General features: G+C 56.0%; 1 protein-coding gene across 2 annotated transcripts; it reads right to left on the reverse strand.

The window, feature by feature from the left end:
• Positions 1 to 6,841: 6,841 nt before the first annotated feature.
• Positions 6,842 to 15,312, reverse strand: VSIG8 (V-set and immunoglobulin domain containing 8). Of its 2 annotated transcripts, XM_036442716.2 has the most exons (7): positions 15,025 to 15,312; positions 10,892 to 11,067; positions 10,055 to 10,256; positions 9,711 to 9,932; positions 8,649 to 8,774; positions 8,173 to 8,365; positions 6,842 to 7,416 (listed from the first exon to the last, which is right to left on the reverse strand). In XM_036442716.2, the coding sequence occupies exons 1-7, from the start codon at positions 15,071 to 15,073 to the stop codon at positions 7,158 to 7,160; spliced, it is 1,227 nt and encodes a 408-aa protein (XP_036298609.1). In that variant the 5' UTR covers positions 15,074 to 15,312; the 3' UTR covers positions 6,842 to 7,157. The 2 variants fall into 2 exon arrangements, with proteins under 2 accessions (XP_036298609.1, XP_045438930.1); XM_045582974.1 differs by lacking the exon at positions 8,649 to 8,774 and having other exon boundaries at positions 15,025 to 15,175.
• Positions 15,313 to 21,938: the final 6,626 nt, after the last annotated feature.

Raw genomic sequence — 21,938 nt, forward strand, 5'->3', positions numbered from 1 at the left:
CCTGGCTCCGAGTAAAATGGGAAGCCACTTCAGGGTTTTGAACAAGAGAATGATTTAAGTATCACTCTGGCTTATCCTTTGACAATAAAGTGTAGTGGGTAAGGGAGGGAACAGGGAGATCAGCTGAGACACCGTTGCTAGAACCCAGGCAAGAGATGATGGTGGGCCGAAACCGGTTTGGCTCCGTGGATAGAGCGTCGGCCTGTGGACTGAAGGGTCCCAGGTTCGATTCCAGTCAAGGGCATGTACCTTGGTTGTGGGCACATCCCCAGTGGGGGGGGGGGTGCAAGAGGCAGCTGATCAATGATTCTCTCTCATCGATGTTTCTAACTCTCTATCCCTCTCCCTTCCTCTCTGTAAAAAAATCAATAAAATATATTGAGAGAGAGAGAGAGAGAGAGAGAGAGAGAGAGAGATGATGATGATGATGATGATGATGATGATGATGGTGGTGGTGGTGACTGGGAGCCAGGAAATAATCATGGGGAAGAGAGGAGGGCCGAACTGTGCATCTTCTCTGAAGACAGAACCAACAGAACTTGCTGGCGGGCTGGCGGTGGTGGGGAGAGCAGAGAGAGGAAGAAGGGGACTCCGGAAGAACAGAGTTGCCATCACCTGAAATGGGGAGGTGGCGGGAGGAGCAGGCTGAGGGAGGATCGGGGCAGTGTTTGGGGCTTGTACGTTTGAGATGTCTGTTCATCACAGTGAGTGACTGCGGGATGCAGGAGAGAGGTCCGGCCTGGTTGCATAAATGTGGGTGCTGTTGACATACCGATTATAGATTGATGGGGGGTGGGGAGGTGGGTGTCAGCCTTCTTCTCCACTTTCTCTGGCCCTGTGCTCCCTTCTGGAAAGGCTGACAGTGTGGAAAGGGAAAAGTCTGGTTTCCCCGCAGGAACAATGCTATAATAGCAGGGGAGGCTCCCGACCAAGGACCTGCTGCTCAGTTTTTTCATGGTGGTGATCCCAAAGATGGCCTCCCCTCAAGTCCATAATAAACTGATGAGAAGCCTGCACGCTGGGCAGGGAAGAGCTCCCCAAGGGGCCTGGTGTCAAAGGAGCAGAGCACGGGGCCCTGCCCAGCAGAGCCCTGCCTGCCTTGGCCTTCCTGCTGGGCCAGAGGCCCGGGCACAGTCTCACCTTTCCCGTCCGGCCTGACTCTGCTCCTCGGCCGAGGGCCCTCTCAGGGAGGGCACTTTTCCCCGGACTTTGGAGAAGGGTGTGGGGGGATCTGTGTGCCTTTTTCCATCACGTGCTCCTGGAGTCACCACGGCTTCGGTAATTGTCAGCACCCCCAGTTCGGGGAGGAGTCTTTAGTGCAATTTCTGGGCATCACACTAATGTGAGGGACAGTCGGCTCCGGGGATTTTCAGAGCTGTTTAGGGCAATGGCTGTTGAGGAGGAAGGTAGCCCAGCCCTGCCCTCCATGGAAGTCTGGTTTGCTGGAGGCAGGAGCCCACAGGACATGCCTGGGACAGAGAAAGGTGACAGTGAGCGCCATGCCCCTTGTCCTGGAGCAGGCTGGGACCTGGATGGTACACAGGACATGCACGCCTGCCTTTGTGAGCCTGAGAAGGAGGATGACAGAGAACGAGAGACAGAGAGAGTTACAGGCAAAGCCAACAGCCTTAGCACAGGGGCTGAGGCAGGTGGGGGCCGGGGCTGAAACCGAAACCCAGCATTTGAAAAGCCATGGAGCCAGTTAGTCAGCGGCAGGAAGGGCCACCAGGCTTAGGGTAGCATCCAGGCAAGACAAGGGGAGGGCACAGCCCAGGGTAGGGACTGACAGGAGGAGAAGGGAGAGAGTGGGGGTTGTGGTGAGCCGAAGGAGCTCACTTCCAAGACTTGATATTTCTCCCAGCGTGTGTGCACGCCCTGCTAGAAGGGGCCTCCTCAGCTGTGGGACAGCCATGTGGGGAGTCTTCAGGGGGATCATACACCTGGGAGGTGCTGTCAGGTTCAGGATCCAGGGGGCACCACAGTGGGCACCGGGCCCGAGGGCAGCAGCAAGAGCAGTGGTGCCAGGACCGAGAGCAGGTGGCTGGGAAGGCACCGGAGGCCCAGCCCCGGCCTCAGGGAGGGGGCCCTCAGAATCCTGGCAGCCTGTCCCCTGACTCAGGGGCCCTGCCCAACCCGTGTTTCTGGTGCACCCGGTCCTCACTAATGTCGCTGTTAGCAACGAGGATTACTTCCATCCAGCACATCGTGTGGAGTCCGGGACTCCGGCAAGGCCCGCTCCCCTCCTGCTTCTCTACCTGCTGCTTCCTGGGCTCCGTGTCTCTTCTCCCAGACCCTGAGCCAGCTCCAAGTTCAATCCCAAAGCTTCATTGTTCTTGCTCCACCTCCTCTCTGTGGATCTCAATTGCCTCAGCCTCCACTCCAACCTTTGTGTGTTAGATCTTTGCCTCTATGCCTGCCATTCTGTGGGAGATAAAACTACATTTTTGAGGACTGGAGACTTGGGGATCAAGTATTTATGGAGTCTCTGCCATGTACCAGACTCTAGAACAAGCACATCACAAAAAAAAGTTCTATTACTTTGCCATTTTTCAGATAAAAAAACTGAGGCTTTGGAGCTTATGAAATGACTGCAAACTCGGGTCTTTCTGACTCCAAAACGGAGGTCTTTTCCTTGGCATACGCGATGGTGACTGACTCACAAATAGTTATTACAAGTCTTCTTCCCCCTCCTTTCCTCTTTCCTCCCGAAGACGCCCGAAAGAGCCCACCGTCACCCGAACTCAGCCTCTGGGAAATGAGCTTGGCAGTTTGGCCCCATCCTTGTCACTCCATCTCCTGCCTTGTCAAGGGTTTTGTTCTCTCCCATGTGCACTCAGTATCCCGCCCTTCCCATCCTTCCAACATGCACCCAAGAAGGCTGCTGAGGCAATGGCAGCAGAGGGGTGGCAGGGGCCATCTTGTCACTGCCCCTGGCAGGCACGGGGACCACCCACGCTCCCCCAGAATTCCCAACTCGCCCACCTGCCTGACTGGGTCCTTCCTCTGTCCTCACTCTCTCCCTTCACTCTTCCTTCCTAATCTAACTGTGAGGCACCAAATGGAGTCAGCTTCGTTTCCATACATACCAGGAACCAGTGAGACGATTGCTTCAGATAGACTGGCTGATGCAGGGCTAACTCCAGAGCAAGGCTGTCCCAGGGCCTCACCAGGAAAGAACGCGCAGAGGTCAGGGCTCAAGTTCAGATCCTGCTGCCCGCCCCCACACAGATGGATAACTCTCAGAACTCCTTTGTTTCCAGCAAGAAAAAATAGTCCTCCCTCCCCAGACTCCTCCCAGCCTGCCTGAGCCCAGAGCAACTGCAATGTAATTGGGCAGCGTGCGTGCCAACAGCTACTCTAACAGGAGCTCAGAGAAAGAAATTCACTATGATTACATCCCACCCACGGTCCTGAGAATTTGGGGCTTACGAGAAGATAACTAGAGGATGGCTTCCTGAAACTGGGGGAAGAGGTCAGGGAAGGAGCCGAGTCAGGAAGGACCCAGAATGTCTCTTGACTAGATTTCCCAGGCTGGATGCGAAGCTAGGTTTCTGTTAGCTACCAAGGACACAGACATTACCTAGATGATGTTTCAGGGACCAGGGCAACTAGTATTCACCTCCAGCAAGGCTGAAGAGAGACACAAAAGGCAGAACTGGGAAGCAGAATGAGACAACTGACTCAGTGCTGTTTTATGTCTCTACGGAAAAACAGAAGATTGGGGACTGTGCTGGTGGGCCCCCCTTCTGCAGCAGTGCGTGTACAGACCTCTAGCCTGGTGACATGATCCACCTAAGTTTTGCAGCCATTATTAAAAATCAAATGACATAAACTTACAATTAAATCAGTTACATAAAAAAAGGAGATCAGTACTAAGTATTTCACTACTAGAGGCCCTGTGCATGAAAATTCATGCCCTGGAGGTGGTGGTCCCTCAGCCTGGCCTGCCCCCTCTCACTGTCTGGAATCCCTCAGGAGTAGGAGGTGACCCAGCAATCAAGGGAAGGGGAGACCCCATCACACCTCTGCTGCTGTCGCTGCCAGCAGCGCAAGCCTTTGCCGGCCCTGGATACCTGAGCATCAGGTGGCCCTGGACAGCTGGGCAACCGCCATCCAAAGCTTACCTGCACCTTGGGCTGGCCCTCGGCAGCTGGGGAAGCTGAGGGGACTGGGGGACTCCAGAGGCAGGCATGTGGAGGAGCCCAGCCTTGCCACAAGCCTGCTGCCCTGGCGAGGCTGAGAGGACTGAGTGCCACCATCTTATGGCTGTGTGCGCCACCATCTTTGAGGGGGTGTCGCTCAATTAGCATATTCCCTCCTTATTAGCTGTGGGTGCTGCCATGTTTGTGACGGTGTGAAGGTCAATTAGCATATTCCCTCTTTATTAGATAGGATGATTCCCTCTTTTCTCACTACTTGAGGTTATTGACACATATGGTATCTGGACAGTGGAAATACTCTACAGTGGGTGCTACTGCTCATTCTCCCGACTCCACACCAGGAATATTACATTGGTAGCCTAAGTCAGCCATGGTGGGAGAACTTACATCACAGAAATGGCAAAAGCTATACACCAAGGCTTCCCTGGCTCCTATGCACCCCCACCTTCTCCCAAAATCGCTGTTAAACATTTTCCACCGCAAGTGTTTCTCTCCCGCTCTAATGCGGTTTCATGTAGGAGAAACAGCAAATGATCAAGAGGTCCCTGGAGCAATATCCTGGGAGCAGGATCTTCCCTTGCTGCTCCCAGCAGTGGCGATGACATAATCACTGCCGTCCAGCCGGGATGGGAGACCTTCCCTGGCTTCCCTGGTGAGTCACCCTGCCAGGAAGCTTTTCCAGAGTCTCTACAATCTCTCTCACTGCTTATTAGTGAGCTTTTCTTACCAGCGCCTCGCTGTTCTCACCCTTTAAGGGAAGGCTCGGTCTGAGCATGACTCCCTGGTTCCTGGAATAGGGAAGGTGATGTCATTCGACACAGCCCGTAGCTACAGCCAGCTGGCTGCCTCCCTCCCTCACTGCCCTGCTACAGGCCAAACAGGAGGCTCCTCAGCGTCATCCCGAGGGCCTTGAGCCATCCTAGTCAGTCCTCTGTCTTAGGGCAGAAGTGTGCCAGGCCCAGTGCCCTGCCAAAGACCTAACTATCTAACAAGCCATCTTCTGGCTGCAGGGCAAACTCCAGTGCAAGGGTATCCCAGGCTCTCACCAGGAAGAAAGCACAGTATGAGTAAAAGTGTGTGCAAATCAACGAAGGGATGGATGGTTCCTGCGGTTCTCTGCTCCCCTTATGTTTAACCCCGTCACCCCCTGTATTCCCAACTCAAGACCTTTGTCCCTGGCTCCCTCTGTGCCACCACTGTCTCCTTTTTCCTCAACAGGTTTGTCAAGGCAAGCCAAGCAGCAGGGGCTCCTCATTACCTATAACTAAGCAGCACTCCTGGGCTTGCTCAGTTAAGAAATGTGAAACTCACCCTACCTGGTTTGGCTCAGGGGGTAGAGCATCATAGGCCTGCGGAATGAAGGGTCCTGGGTTCGATTCCTGTCAAGGGCACATGCCTGGTGTTGCAGGCTTGATCCCCAGTAGGGGGCATGTAGGAGGCAGGCGACCATTGATTCTCTCTCATCAGTGATGTTTCTATCTCTCTCTCTCCCTTCCTCTCCGAAATCAATAAAATGTTTTGTTTGTTTGTTTTTTAACATTTTAAACCCAGATATTCTGAGGTCCATCATACCCATACCTCATGTGGCCCCAGGGTAGGAGAAAGGAGAATTAGAAAGCCCAGTTTTGCCTCAAGAGAAAAAGAGGCAAAGAGAGAAGGAAGGCTATCAACAAGCAGGTGGCTGGGCAGAGGCAGGCAGACCTGACTATGAGATCCCATGCTCTTCAGAAGACCCTCGATCCCCAGACCAGACCCAGGTGCTGCTGTGAGCCTGGGCAGCCACCATGTATGGAGTTCAGCCGCCATTCCACGAGAGCCGGTGGAATTGGAGACATGATGTTTAGAGCTCCCTAAGGGTAGAACTTGGACCATTGGATAAATGCTCTACAGGGGCCAAAATGATTTCGGTAGAAGAAACATGTCTCCGATAGTCAGAGGCTGAATGGACTGCACTGGCAGACAGGTGCTGCCATGAAAAGAATTCAGGAAAAGGTTGGAATGGCCTTTGCTGGGAATACTATAGCAAGAATTCAAATATTAGAGAAACAGCCTGACGTCTTAGCATCCAACATGCCTGGACCAAGTAATTCTGTCTAAATCATTACCTGTGTTGCCTTGCTCTCTCTCTCTCAGAGGGTCAACATCTAATCCCTCTGACCCTCAGTTTCCTCATCTGTGTAATGGGATAATGCACAACCTCGGGACTAAAGTAAGGATTCAATAAGACAACATATCAGAAAGCAACTGGCACTTACTGAGTGCCCAATACATGTCGATTCCCTTTCCATTAAGGGGTGTGGGGGTATCGCCCCTCTCCAAGGTCTTTCTACCCAGAGTGTGACTGAGTCCCTTCCCAGTTGTCCAGAGGGAAGGCTACATCTGGGAGAGACAGGAATGTCAGGATTGGGAAGATGTGGGCAGGAGGAAGAATGGTGCCTATAGAACGGTCTGGAAACATTCAAACAGGTCGTCCCTGCAAGCTCCTTGTCCTCCCACCCCTTCTGACCTTCTAGAAAGAGAAAGGTGGGATTCTGGGTTTTCAATCCAGCCGGGGGGGCGGGGGGTGTCTCAGTTTCCCCATATGTGTATCGAAGGAGGAAAGGGTCCGGGACGATGCAGAACCACAACCCGAAGCCAGCCTCCGCACGCGCTGCCCAGCCCTCGGTGAGCCACAGCCGCCGTCGTCCTCGGTCTTTATTGCGCTAACACTGCCGCTCAGAGCCCGGATCTCACCCCGAACCATCCGGTCCAGAACCCACCCGCCCGGCCCCGGGCCCTCGGCTTCGGCCGGGATTCCCGGCCTCGGCCCCAACCCCTCAGGCACGCTCTCTCCTCTTCCTCCCAGAGCGCTACGGCCAGGGGGTGTGAGAGGTCCGAGGAGCCTTTACCTCCCGTCCCACCTCCCACTCTGGGGAGCAGGCTCTGCCTCCCCGCTCGTGTCCCGAGAAGAATGCCTTCCGTCCGCCTCCGCAGCCCCGGGGGCCCCGGGGGCGGCGCTCACACCACCAGGCCGTCCTTGCCCGGCCGCGGCCCCCGGGCGCAGTCCTCGGCCTGGGCGCCGGTGACCTTGATGTAGACCGGGGCGGGGCCCGCCTCGCAGGCGGCGGCGCGGGAAGCCAGCGCCACGTCCTCGGGGCCGCAGGGCGGGGGCGCGCACCGGCGCTGGGAGCGGCGGGTCTGCGGCGGGTACCCCAGCAGGTGGGCGACGCGGCTGCCGCGCCCGCGGGCCTGGCACCCGGGCGCCACGGCGTCCTCTCTGCGGAGACAACGGGCGGGCGGTGAGCGGGGAGCGGGCTCCGAGGCCCCGCAGGCCGGCCCCGCGGAGCCCGGACTGATCATCCCCGGCTCCGGGCGCCCCCTCCCGCGGCGCCTCCCGGCCCGGCCCCTCGCCCGCCTGCCCTCCGCCTCCTCTCCCCCGCAGGCGATCTCAGCCCCTTTCGGATGCTGCCCTCCAACCACCGGCTGGGACAGGTGGGGACCTCGGGGACCCGGAAGATGCTGTCCTGGTCCTTCTCCCCTCACCCCCTGCCCTGCCCTCTGGTGCGCCCCTCTCTTCTCACCTCCCGCCCGCAATCTTCACATTTTCCTCCGTCCCATCCCGGCACTGCAATCATTAGCACTGCAAGTCTTGTTCTGTTTTTATTTCTAGTTTGTTTCTAATATAAGTTAGCAGCACTAGTCTTAAATAGTTTTAAAAGCACACGACCAGAGCTCTCACCACTCCCCAGAGGGGAAACGTGGGGAAGCAGGCCCTGCCCTCCAGGAGCTTACAGTCTAGGCAGAGAGGGGCGCGCCAGAGCGGGGCGCACGCGGGCGGAGGGGGCGGGGGCGGAGCTGGAGTCTGGGCTGAGGCGGGAGATGAGCCCCGCGGCCCGGGGGGCAGGTTGGCAGCCGCGGTCCCAGCGCTCCGTGGCGGTGGCGGGCCAGGTTGGAGTGGCGGGCGGGCGGGGGTGAGGAGGGGCAGGGCGCCGTCCCCTGTCCGCAGCGGCATGCAGCATGCATCAGGTTTTACCTGATCTCATTGGACAAGTCTCCGCAGGCCCCTCCGCAGGCCCCGCTGCGGTTGCCGTAGCCGAAGGCGCTGCGGGCCCCGCCGGCTCCCCCGCAGCAGCAGCAGGTGAGCGCCCAGATGGCCAGCAGCAGGCAGCCCAGCAGGAGCAGGGAGCCCAGCACCGCGCCGACGATCATGCCCGCACGCCGGGAGTCTGCGGGGAGAGAGAAGGGGAGGCTGGTCAAGCTCTCCCAGGGCAGAGAGCTCCCTGGGAAAGGGGCTCAGGACCCTGGGACACTCAGTGAGGAAGATGGGAGTGGGTAGGGGGTGAGAGATGCAAGTTAACCCCTTGTTTGCACATTTCTCCCAGGGCTTCCCACCTGCCCTAGGCAGAGGCCTTACACAGGATGCAATGGGCAGGCAGAGCCAGCTCAGGCTCCAAAACACGGCCCGGCTCCTCCAGGCCGGCTATGGGGCCCCCAAGGCCAGGCACCTACCTGAGCCCTTCATCTCCACCACGCACACGCTGTAGCCCACGTGGTTGGCCACCGTGCACTGGTACAGCCCGTCGTCCTCCTTGGAGATGTCCTTCAGCACCAGATCGCCATTAAACACACCTGAAACTGGAGGTTTCACAGGCCCACCGTGAGGCGAGGGGCCTGGGGTCTGAGCGCCTCACCCCTGCCTGGGCACTGAGAGGTGGAAGGAGGAACAGTGTGGGCACACATACTCGGGTCCACTCCACACCCCAGGTGAGTTACCCTCCCCCTGCTGAAACAGAGAAGGTAGGAGGAACCCCTCGGCCCTGGCTGGTTTGGCTCAGTGGATGGAGCCTGCGGACTAAAGGATCTCAGGTTGGATTCCCCTCAAGGGCACATGTCAAGGTTGCGGGCTCGATCCCCAGTAGGGGGCGTGCAGGAGGCAGCCAATCAAAGATGCTCTTCATCATTAATGTTTTTATCCCTCTTTCCCTCTCAGAAATCAATAAAAAATATATTTAAATTTTAAAAAAAGAACCCTTCCACCAGCAACAGGACTGAGACATCACTAATGCACTGTGTGCCCCTTCTCCGAGCCTCGGCCTCCTCCTTTGTACAGTGAAGCTGGGGTCACAGCAGAGGAATTCTAGGGCCCCCTCCTGCTGTTGGGTTCTGAGTGCTAGCCGGTTTCTCTGTATGCCGGCAGCTTTGCACCCTTCACCCCATGTCATCCTCAGGCCCCTGGAGGAAAGATATTCTTACTCCCTTTTCTTGCAGGATGAGCCAAGGCACAGAGAGGGTAAGCCACTGGCCTGCTTCTTGCAGTCCGCAGTCCAGCCAGGACTCAAGCCCAGCTCAGCTGTCAATCTCAGACTGCGCTCTTTCCAAACCAGCCACACCGCTTTGGGCTGCCCCTGCCCTGCCCCTCTGCCTCCTCTTCTCTCCATGGCAGCTTCTGAAACAGGCTCTGAGGAAGCGTCTCCCCCAGGGATTCTAGGTCAGACTTGGTGCCACTGATGGCTCAGGGAGGCCCCAGCGGGCCCCCAAGTCCTGACCACCCACTCGTCCCGCCTGCCTCACCTTGATTGATGGAGCTGTGGAAGGACTCCTGATAGGACAGCTCCGACTGGAACGTGTGCTGCGAGTGGTAGGATCCCGCCCGGTAGGGATGGGTCTGTCCGCTGATCTTGGCCCACTTGTAGGAGAGGGGTGGGGTGCCCCCACTGGCGAAGCACTTCAGCACCACGTCGTTGCCATACGCCATGTGGCCCTCAGACCAGCACATGGGCACTGCGGGCCGAGCTGCAGGGAAGCGGGCAGTTGTGAGCCAGGCTCGGCCCAGAGGCACAGCTGGGTTCAGAGCGGCCATGCTGGCCTTGGCTCTGAAGCCTAGGGACGAGGAGCCCAGCAGAGATGAGCCATACCTTGAACGGTGACAATGACCTTCCGGGTGGCCATTGTGGTCTTCTTCACCCGGCACTCGTAGGTGGCCGTGTCGGCGACCTGCAGGTTCATGAGGTTGATGGAGGCATCGTACTGGCTGGGGTCTGAGGCTGCAAAGCGAACCCTCTGCTGCAGGTGGGGGAGGTTGCCGTGGTTGATTCTCTTGTCCTGGTAGCTGAGGAACTTGCAGGAAGAGAGGAAAACAGGGTGGTGAGGCAGGCAGAGCCCAGGAGGCCCAGGTGGGCACGTCACTCAAGTTTTCTGAGACTCGCTTTTCTCAGCTGAAAAGTGGGGAAATGATGCCTAGTCCACTGACCCCTTACAAAATGGGTGGGACCAAGTAAGAGCAAGTACTTTGGAACACATAAGGGAGAGTTGGGAACTTTTTTTGTTCTCTCACCTAAGGATACGTTTATTGATTTTAGAAAGAGAGGAAGGGAGAGAGAGAAAGAGAGAAACACTGATGTGAGAGAGAAATATTGATCCATTGCCTCCTGTACATGCCCTGACTGGGGATGGAACCCACAACCTAGCTTTGAGCCCTGAGCAGGAATCAAGTCCACAACCTTTTGGTATACAGGGCGATGCGCCAACCAGCCGAGCCACCCGGCCAGGGCATGGGAACTTCTGAAGGCAGGCACCACCCCTTTGGAGTGATTGCAGAACTCTCATCCCTGTTGCCCCATTCCACAAGAGGCCTTGGGGGAAGTTCAAGGTCTTGGTTTTATTATCTGTGCCCCCCCTCTCCTCAGAGTGTTGGCTGGCCATCAGGTAGACCATGGAGTGAGGGTAAGGGGCACCATGTGCCCAGGACTCACCACATTCTCCCGATGTGCAGGGTCTGCATTGACCTGCATCCACTCGATGTCCAGCCCACTGGGACCGTAATCCTCAGGGTCCAGGATGTAGGGGCAACCCAGTCTTACATTATCACCTTCTGCGAGGTACAGGATCTCCTGGCCATCCCCGTTGATCCGCACAGCAGACAGCAGTGCTAGGGGAAGGGGAGAATGGGTCAGGTCAGGGGAACTGAACCAGAACTTGGGTCATCGGCTTCAGCTTCCCCCTCCCCCATTCTATCAGCAGCAACCCAGGCTCATTTGGGGTTCCACAGGAAGGAGGGGCTGCTCCAAGTGTGTTTCTGTGTGTGTGCATGAAGCAGTATATGCAGGCCTGTGTGCACATGTGTGTATGCATCATATTCTATGATGTGTAGGACTGCATCTGAATCCTGTTTGTATATTTATTTATAGCTGTTAGTTATGCTTGTATGTATGCATGATTGTGTATGCATGTAAGATTACGTATGCAAGTATAATACATGAGTGCTATTGAGTATTTGTGGCTGCTTATGTGTACAGTAAGGATACTCATGCCATGACCAGGTAGGTTGTCAGCTTTTATATTTATACTAGTGACCTGGTGCACAGATTCATGCACATTGAAAGAAAATTAGAAGGTGGCCAGCGGGGTGGTACTGGGTGAGATGGGCCAGACACACCCTGGAGCCAGTCTCCCATGGTCCTTCCCTAGCAGGGTGGCACCATTGCAGAGTGAGTGGGGTCCCTCGGCCTGACCTGCAGGGATCAGACCAAAACCAGCTCTCTGACATCCCCTGAGGGGTCCCAGAGTGCCAGAGGGCACTCTGCAAAGTTGCTATTATACAGGGTGTGGAATGCAAACACAAGTGAGCAGTAACCAGATTTGGGGCTGAGAGTGCCCAGCAACAACATAACCCATGGCTGAAGGTGGAATCCTGCAGCCCCATGAGGAATTGGGCTCTCTCTTCTCTGGTTTTGGGGTGCGTCACTCAAGAACCACTGCTGCCAAGTCACTGCAGCTTGGCAGCTCCTGCATTGAGCGTCTGCCCCCTGGTGGTCAGTGCGCATCATAGCGACTGGTCAGATGGTTGGACACTTAGCTTACTAGCATATATATATATATATATATATATATATATATATATATATATATAGTTGTGTGTGTGCGTGTGTGTGTGTGTGTGTGTGTGTGTACAGTGTGCACATGGAGCACACAGAGCTGTTAAATGCTCTGATAGAGGAGCCTGGCTGGTTAAAAGCTGCTTCTGTCTGGGCCACATGAAGTGCTCCTACCTGGAGGCAGGAGGATTGGACAGCATCACCTCTGGGGTCCCTTCCCATCCCAAGGAGTGGAAGACTGGAATGTCCATGTGCGTCTTGCGTATGATGGTGCCCGTCTGGGGCTGTATGCCTGTGCGTGACAGCAGGTGCCTGGTTGTGTCAGGACTCTGAGTGATGGTGCATGCCTGTGCATGACAGTGGGTGGCCATGACTGAGCTGAATTCGTGTGTGACGGTGAATAATGGTGTGCCTGGAATTGAGGCCACATGCATCTGTAGGACAATGAGCCTGTGTGATAACGTGTAGCAGCGTGGACTGCGTGTCCTGCCTTCTGGTCATTGTGAGGCTCAGGTACAGCTGCCCCATATGCTCACTCTGCTCAGATCCCCTTCCACTGAGTCAGCCTGGGTGAGGACCTGGGGTCCGGACACTCAGCACTGAGCTCCTCTCCTTTTTATTCTGAAGCCCCAGGCAAGCACTAGCCCCAACCAGTTGGACCTAGAGAGGAATAGAACCTACTTGGCAGGTAGGGCAAGTAGGCTCTGCCTCCCAATCTCCTGCACCCCTTGCTCCCCAGACCCCTTGGCCCAGCCTGGATCACTCCCTTCATTCTTTGTTGAGAGGCACCAAGTCCTTTGGGGTTTCAGCCCCTGGTGTCAGCTAATCACTCTGCTCTGCCCTTCTCTGGCTCTCTCCTGAGACCCACCTCACAGCTAGACAGCATCGCAGACACACAATTACACAGCCACAGCCAAACACACATAGACACGCTCTTACAAGCCTTCTAAGTGCAGGGACGCACTAATGGGGTTCCATCTTCCTACACACGAATACTATCAGATTCATACAGAGACACGTCTGCACACCAACACGAGTCCAGATTCATCCGGAAGACACGCCCACTGCACACAGGATAGTCCGTGTGTGCTCATTCAAGACCAAGCCTACCTGCAGGAGCTTACCCGGTTCTAAAGAGCCAGCACGCACTCTTGCGACACCCAACAGCGCAGGCATCCTTGAACTTGCCCCTCAGAACCCTGGCTAGACCGTCAGCCCCACTCTAACCCCGCTAGGCTCCGGGGGCACCCAGAGCGGGCAGGCTCCCCGCTGTGGCCCTAACGGGACCTGGCGGTGCCTCCTCCAGCCCCAGACAGATCATCAGCTCAATTTCCGAGATAAGGATCCAGATGCCATCTGCCAGGTCCTGGGGCGGCACAAGGCAAGCCAAGGATGAGCCAGCACTCCTCGGAGAGCAGAGCCTCTGCCCTAAGGACTTCCGGAAGCAGACCACAGAGAGAGGACTCTTTCCTGCAGCCAGGGGCCAGCCGACCGACCGACAGACCGACCGACCGGAGGGTAAGTGTTCAGGGAAGGGACCTGGAAGGAGGGGTGAGCTGGAAGAGTGCCTGCACCCTGCACTAGACTCCGTGTCTTCCTTTGTCCCAGACCCGGGAGCCTCACCCTAGCTGTTCCGTCTCTCTAGAAGCTTCCTCAGTCTCTTCCTAAGGGCTCCAATCTCTCTGCTCGCCTTTACTCTCCTGGGGAAGTTCTTCCTGGTGTCTCACCCTGATTTCTCTTGCTGTGAGGGAGTAGGAGAGAAGAGAGAGGCGGGGAGAGAGGAAAGAGAGCCAGAGAGGAATCTCCCTGGGCAGAGCGATTCAGGGAGACGGGAGGAAATCCCAGCGGGCTGCAAGGAAGAAGGCAGTGCTGACTAGTCATCGCCCAGGGGCTGCGCCCTCTGTGGATGTCACCTCAACAGAAGTGTCTATTCTCGACTGGAAATCCTTTGTGAATTTCTAAGCTGCTTCCAGAGCTCCTAACCCTCCCTCCGGAGGTGCAGAAGGAGCGGGGAGGAAGGGGAGAAAAGGAGCCCCCCCCCCCAAGAGGATATCGGTGCATAAATACATGCAGCACACACCCAGGACACGTGCCACCCACACGGAGATGTGCCAGGTTCCCACTGGCATGGCCAGAGCTTCCTGCACAGGCTCCGCCAGCCCAGCTCTCACCAAACAGGGAGTTGTAGACATTCTGCCAGAAACTCATCACACACACACACACACACACACACACACACACACACACACACACGGGCTGAACATACTTCCTCCTTCCTAAGCTCCTTCCCCCACACTCCCTCGCCCCCCAGCCCAGACCCCGGGGTGGGTCTCCGAGCCAAGTGCCCACACAGAGTGGCCCTTGCTGAGACTTGCCCCAACCTGGGCAGGGAGCCAGGACATCCAGCCTGAGCCCTGCCCTCAGCGGGAGCCCCAGCGGAGTGAAGAGACTGTGGAGTTGCTGTCCCCGCCCTCCTCCTCCGGCCTCAGCCTGGAGGGGAGGTCTCCGGCCAGGGCTGTCACTGGCAGTGCTGAGGCTCTGCCCCTGCAGGCAGCTTCCTGCCCTGGCTCTGGCCTGGGGTGGGGGCCCTCCTGCTGGACACGCACACACACACACACACACACACACACATACACACACACACATACACACACATACACACACACACACACTCCTTCCCAGGCTCCTCCTCAGCCCCCACCCGGCTTTGCTGCTCACCTCCCCATCCACCCCACTCCCAGTTTCCATGGCCCGGAACTCAGGCACTGCAGGTGCATGCAAGTGCGAGCCCCACAGCGAGGGCCACCCGAGACCTCTGCCCCAAACTCTGGGCCTGGGGCTCTCCTGGGGAGAGACTCCTTGGCAATATCCAAACCTGGTGGCAGCAGGGCAAGGGTGAGCTGCGCCCCTCCAGGGCATCTCAGAAACCGCCAGGCTCCTCCCCTCGCCCCTCAGTGCCCCTGTCTCTGCCATCCAGCGTGCGGCATTCCTGCCTGCTGCCTGCCCCATACCTGGGCTCAGGCACACGAGCAGAAGGTGGAAGGCTCCTCGGACGCCCATGTCTCTAGGCTCGGTGTCTCCTCCGCCTGGCTGGGTGTCCCGGGCCGGAGGTAGTGGGACCGGCGGTGGGGCCGGTGATGGTGGTGGTAGTGGTGGTGGTGATGTGTAGGGATGGGTGGAGGGGGGGGGAGACGAGGGCCCAGACACTGCCCCGGGTGGTAGGAAGGCGCAATGAGGGCCTGGCTGGGGAGCAGCCAGAGTTATTTCTATGGAAGGGAGGGGGCCAGGTCCCCGCCTTGGGGAGGAGTCCCCAAAACCCTAATTACCGGGGTGACAGAGTGGCCTACCCAGGCATTACCCAGCCAGCACCCAAGCTCTTCCCTATCCAGAGAGTGGGGCAGGGCTGCCCGTGGACTTGTAATTAGGCACCTGTTAAACCTCCACTTCCTCCTGCCCCATCCTCAGCGGCAACAGTCACCCCCTTTTATGGCATCCGCGGAGCTCCCCTCGCCACTCGGGCTTGTTACCTTCCTCCCCAGGGGAGCATGGAAGAGGAAGGAGAAGCCAAGCTTGGGGAGGAGGGAGTCCAGGCTTGAAGGATTAGCACTGACCTCAGGGCATAGGGGTCCCATTCCCTCTCCACACCCTGCCTCTCCCTGTCCCTGACCCTCTGAAGGGGTCTGTGGGGAGGGGCACCAGGGAAGGGGCACTCGGGCTGGAGGAAAGGCCCAGGCAGAGGAAAGGGGCCCAGGGCTGTCCAGTCCGCCTTCCCCCTGAGGCCTCTGGCCCCTCAACGAAAATCAGCCCTGCTGAGCTCAGGGAGGGGGGGAAGAGGTGGGTTTGGGATCAGGGTCTTCCCCTGGCTGCCCCTCCATGCCTCCGAACAATACCTGATGCAAGGTCATCCTCGAATGTTGGGGATTCCTAGGAACTGGGGTATTAGAGGGGTTCAGCCCAAACTCCCACACAGAACTAAAGCCAGTTCAGTGAGGCCCGAGGGGAGAAGGGCCAGGTGTGTGGAGGGGGCCCAGCAAGTGAAGAGGTTAGTGAGGGGGTGCTGGGAGAACAGGGGAGGGGGTGCCTGGGGGTGCCCCATTCACCGGCGTGTGCAACGTCTCCCCTGAGGACGGCTAAGCCCCATGTGCACTTCTTCTGGGGACTGTTTGGTGTCCTTGCTTCTGTGCACAGAGAGGGAAACCAGGGACCCGCATAGCCCGGCCTGCTCATTGGGGTGACTGAGCAGACAAGTTCCAGCTGGGTGGGAGGGTCCTGGGGGGCTGAGGAAGTGGAGGGGCAGCCCTTGCCGGTTGGTCCAGGGTGGGGGGGGGGGTCCCCAGGACAGGCCTTGGACCTCCCATGTGCGTCAGGAGAGGTGGGTGGGGTCATGAGTGGCCCCATTCAACAGCCCATCCCTTCCCTACCAGGGCACAAGAAGGAGGGGAGAAGAGTCATGGGAGAGGGATGACTTACTACCAGGGCTTCCCCCTCCAGGAAAAATGAGACAGAACAATAAGGAAGCACAAGGACCTCCTACATGGCTGTGCTCCAACCCCCTCCACCCACTCCCCAACCATAGCAGAGTGCTCTGAGGCCCACTGATGTACACAATGAGTACCCTCATTTCTTTCTTTCTTTTGAGGTTTATAGGATTGCCCCGCACACTCCAAAAAGCAGGGGTCATTATCCCACTTAACCATGTGGATCAGGGGCCGGGAGACGCATGAAGATTCAGCTCAGGTGATGCTGCTGGGGCCTGGCCAAGTGGGGGACACCCAGGCATCATGATTCTTGATCCAGAGCAGCCCAAGAAAGGGGCATGGTGACCCCATAGGTTACTAGGCTGACCGCTGGAGACAAAGCATGGAGGGTCAGTGATGAGGAGAAGGCAGAGCAGATGGGACCGGGAAGAGGGAGTAAGGCCATCGTTCCATTAAACTGAAGTGCAGGGTTGGAGTTTAATTGAGTTCTGATTTCAGCTAATGTTAGAGTTGGAATGAAGGTTGGGGTGAAGGTTGGAGTTAATTGGAATTATGAGGCTGAGGTCAGATTTGAGGTTGAGATGGTAATTAAGGTTGAGATTAGGGTTAGCATAACAGCCAGAGCTGAGGCTAGGGTTGACGGCTGGGATCCATGTTATGATACAGAATAGGGTTTACAGCTAAGCCTGAAATGCAATCAAAGGGTGGGTGGAGACTGATGTAGAACTGGGATGACAGCTGGGTTAGAATTGCGTTTTGAATTTGAATTAGAATAGCCTGTGCTTAGGGTTACAAAGTGGGTTAGCGTTATATGGGCAGGAGGATGCATTAGGTTTTATTGTGATGCAGAAAGACCTCAGCCTCCATCTGCTAAAGCCAAGTTCGGCTAGAATGTTTATCCCTGTGCTCTGGGGAATGCCAGTGGCACATGTTGACTGGGGACCCAAGATCTCAGGGAGAGTTACAAATACACATGAGCCCATCTGATGGGCACGAAGCAACTTAATCCGATGGCAAATGTAACCTCTGAAGTCCTGTTCCTCGACCTCAGCTCACCACCTATAGAGCTCCCAGCAGTGATCTGGGGAGGGGACACAGGAAGCTCTTTTCTTTTCTTTTTTTTTCTCTTTTTTTTTAAATATATTTTTTTGATTTTTACACAGAGAGGAACTGAGAGAGATAGAGAGTTAGAAACGTTGATGAGAGAGAAACATCGACCAGCTGCCTCTTGCACACCCCCCACTGGGGATGTGCCCGCAACCAATGTACATGCCCTTGACCGGAATCAAACCTGGGACCTTTCAGTCCGCAGGCCGACGACACTCTATCCACTGAGCCAAACCGGTTTCGGCCGGAAGCTCTTTTCAATGAGTGGGGCTCTCAGATCATATTGAACCAGTAGATAGGGTCTATCAGAAGCAGGTTTCCTGTGTGTGTGTGGGAGGGGGAGAGAGGGGAAGGGAGGGTCCTGCTTTTGGAGTCTAAGAGACAGGAGTTGGGGAAGTCTGAGGGCCGAGGTGCTCCTAGAAGAACAGGCACTGTTGAGGGTACCATGCAGGAGTCCCTCCAAGCCTTAAAAGGCAAGACACAATTTTGCTCTCCTCTGACCCATTGAGGGCTAATTGCCACCTCCTTGCAATTTGGGGCCCATAAAAGAAGCTGTCAGCCTTCCTGCCTGTGCCCTGAGCCCTGCTTGGCTATGGAGGAGGAGAGAGGGAGGAGGTGCGGCAGTCTTGGAGTGAGGGAACTGAGTATCAGTTTAGTTTAGGCCTAGCCCATGGCCTCCTCCCTCTGGAAACATCCCACAGCCGAAGCTTCTCTCTGAGCTTCATCTTCAGTAGAGAAAGAGGACCCGCTCCTGGGAGGACCCCTACCCCAATTCCTCTCTCTCCTTTTCCCTGACCCGGTCTCCACCCAAACATTCTATTTCCCCACCACTTCCCTTTCAGGTCCCATAAAGGTCTGGAGACTACCTGGGTGCCCTCTGGGCCCCCAGGAGAGACAGGGATTACTAAGAGGCAGAGGAACACAGGTGGCACCCAATGGCTCATCTGGGGGTCCTGAAGCAGAAGGCCAGGCTATGACCTCGGGCCCAATACTCACATTTCCAAAGAGGGCCCCTGCTTTTCCCTGAGAAATTTAGAGCTGTCCAGGGGAGAACAGCCCCTCTTTTTTGCATGCCCCACGGTTTGGGTTGTATTTGCTTCTATCTAAGACAGAAACAGAAACTCTAAGACAGAAAGCAATGCACAGAGACCGAGGACAGGGCAAGAGGCAGGTCGAGGACCCAGACAGAGACTGTTTCTGAGATGAGCACAGCCTGAGCCCAGAACATTGCGGGGAAGGCCAGGAGGGAGGCTTGGTCCCCCTACTCTTCCTCCGAAGTGCCCTTCACAGCAACTTGGCACAACCCTGTAGGCCCCGCCCCCACCTGCCCGGACTGGACTGTCCCTCCAACTCCTCTCCCAGACGCCCTGAGCCCAGGCTCAAGTGCCCATCTCCTCTCCAGCTCCCCTCCCCTCCCTCTGCAATTCGACCCTTTCTTCCCCCTCCCCCACCCCATATATTTTTATTGATTTCAGAGAGGAAGAGGGAGGGAGAGAGAGATAGAAACATCAATGATGAGAGAGAAACATTGATCAGCTGCCTCCTATACGTCCCCCACTGGGGATTGAACCCACAACTCAGGCATGTGTCCTTGACCGGAATCAAACACAGGACCCTTCATTCCACAGGCTGACATTCTATCCACTGAGCCAAACCAGGTAGGGCAATTTGACCCTTTCTAAAGTGCATGCACGTGTGTGCGTGCGCACGCGCGCACACACACACACACACACACACACACACACACACTAACACACACAGTCGGCAGGCTCCCTTGCACCTTTCCTGAGTCCTCACACAGACCAGGCTCACCCCACAACCCCAAGGAGTGACAGCAGATCCTGGGATGGCCGTGCAGAGAAAGCCGCTGAGGAAAGGGCTGGGGGCAGGAGTCATGAGCGGTGCAGGAGAGACAGCATGCTAAACCTCAGAGAGGGCAGACAAGGCACCCCGCGGCCACAGTCACAGAGAAGCCAGGGCCGCTACAGCGTCTGCCCTTTCCCCCAGCTCTCAATGAGGGGTTGGGGCTGGAGAACTACCATGACGGATGAGAAAAGTGGGAAGCTTAGAGATGGTATAGGAGGCATGATGGGAAAATGTCAAGTTCAGTTGAGAATGAGTTGGAGCTAGTTAGAAATAAAAATCATGTGTGGGATTCTGTTTCAGAATTTGGGTTAGTGACTGAGGTCCAGATAAGGACCAGTGGGCACAAGTTTTGGACACGTGTGACCTTGGGACTCCCTGAGCCCCTACTCAGACTTCCCAAGCCTCAACAGTTCCTGCTGGTCCACCCCAGAAGGGGGATACTGGGAGGGAGCGTGCTGGATATGCCCACATCTCTCCCATCGAGTGATATCCTGGAGCCGGCCCAGACTCGTAAGAGCAAACAGTCTGAAATAAACTTTATTGCACTACAAATAAAAATTAAAAAAGCAAATAGCACTGCAGTAGGCCCCATTACTGGAAGGAGCGGCTGCCAGCACTGTGACAAAGGGCGGTTGATTAGATGCTATGAACTGAGCTGTTATCAAGGGAATAATGGAGGAAAGAAGAATTCGCTTGTGAGGAGTATGTGAATTCCTGATGACAGACCTGGAGAAGAATGAAGAGACCCTAAAGATAAAAGATCTCCTCCTCACCGAGATCAACCGTGCACTGCAGAACCCTCCTCTACTCAGCAAATGGGCTGGGCCTTGCCCTCGGCCCCAGGAGCAGTGATTAATGGAATGCAGTGACTGTCCTAGAGCATCCAGGCTACAGGGGGAGACGGGCAAGGGTGGGGGTGCCAACCCCTCGTCCCAACAGGATGAGCTATGGTGACCACAGCAAGGCCCGGGCCTGGTGGACAGGATGTCAGGAGCACATCTGATGATGTGCGGGAGGATTGGGAGTGGAGGGGGATGGCTGAAGAGTACTTGGGTCCTTAGAAACTGAACTCGGACCCTGCCAGAGCCCACAGAGAAGAGAGTAAATCAAGAGAGACAACCTTGGTGGTTATATTTGGACTGAGGAGGAAAGATCCCTGAGGACTGAATCCCTGGGGACCTTCTGCCCAGTCCACCGGAGCACGGGCTGGGATCAGAGCCAGGCCTGCCCTGTACGTTTGTACGTAGACAGAGAGACAGACCTTGCCAGAACCGGTTTGGCTCAGTGGATAGAGCGTCGGCCTGCGGACTGGAGGGTCCCGGGTTCGATTCCGGTCAAGGGCATGTACCTTGGTTGCGGGCACATCCCCAGTGAGGGGGGCGGGGTGCAGGAGGCAGCTGGTCAGTGTTTCTCTCTCATCGATGTTTCTGGCTCTCTATCCCTCTGAGCCACATGCGGCTCTTTGGCCCCTTGACATGTGGCTCTTCCACAAAACACCACTGCCTGAGTGAGTCTATTTTGAAGAAGTGGTGTTAGAAGAAGTCTAAGTTTAAACTATTTGGTTCTCAAAAGAAATGTCAGTCGTTGTACTGTTGATAGTTGGCTCTGTTGACTAATGAGTTTGCCAACCACTGGACTAAGCCATATATATGCCCACTGGGACTCTGACCCTTGAATTTGTAGAAATGAAGTTTGCCTTTGACTCTCTAGTCTGAGTTCCCCAATAGATACCACAGAGGGAACTGTGGTTCCTTCAGTCCCCGGCAGCCCCAGGCTGCCTTGCTTTCCTGGCAGGCGACACAGCTAAGCCGGGTGTGTGTCTGCTTCGGAGCCTTCCCTGCTAAGCCTGTCCTGACCAGCCCTCCCTCTGCTCTCCATGTTTGTTTCCTGTTGCCTGGACACTGACGAGGAAAGGGGAAGGAGTGTGGGGAAGGTGGTGCCAGCGGGGGCAGGGCTCAGAAGCACCACACATCTCCCAGGACAGGAGAGCTACAGGCCCAGCCAATGGATAGAATGGAATGTTCCTGGCTTTCCCTAGCTTTCTCCCTCTAACAACCCACTCACCCCCACCCCCGCAAAAAATAAAAATAAAAAATAAAAATAAAATAAAATAAAAAAGGACTCAGAAAAGCTATGTGTTTCCAGAACTTTGGACACGGGGTCAGGCTGTATCTGAAGGGGCATCATGTAAAAAAAAAAAAAAAAAATCCTGAACTTGTTTAGTGTGGTCTCAGACCACTGGGCATGCACAGGAAGACATATACTGACTCAATATTAAGACCTTTCTGAGCCCCGGGGCTGATCTGAGATGGTTTGGGGTTTTAATGACTCTCAGGAAGTACAAGCAAGCTCAGACTCTCCAACTACTTGATTTAGAGATTACAAAGGAGATTCCAGCACCAGTGGGTCCTTGAGATCCTTTCCAGCCTTGAGGGTCTATGATCTGGTGCTCACATCCATCAGCCCAGGGACTA

Source organism: Pipistrellus kuhlii, unplaced genomic scaffold, assembly GCF_014108245.1.
Source record: "Pipistrellus kuhlii isolate mPipKuh1 unplaced genomic scaffold, mPipKuh1.p scaffold_m20_p_18, whole genome shotgun sequence".
Lineage (NCBI taxonomy): Eukaryota > Metazoa > Chordata > Mammalia > Chiroptera > Vespertilionidae > Pipistrellus > Pipistrellus kuhlii.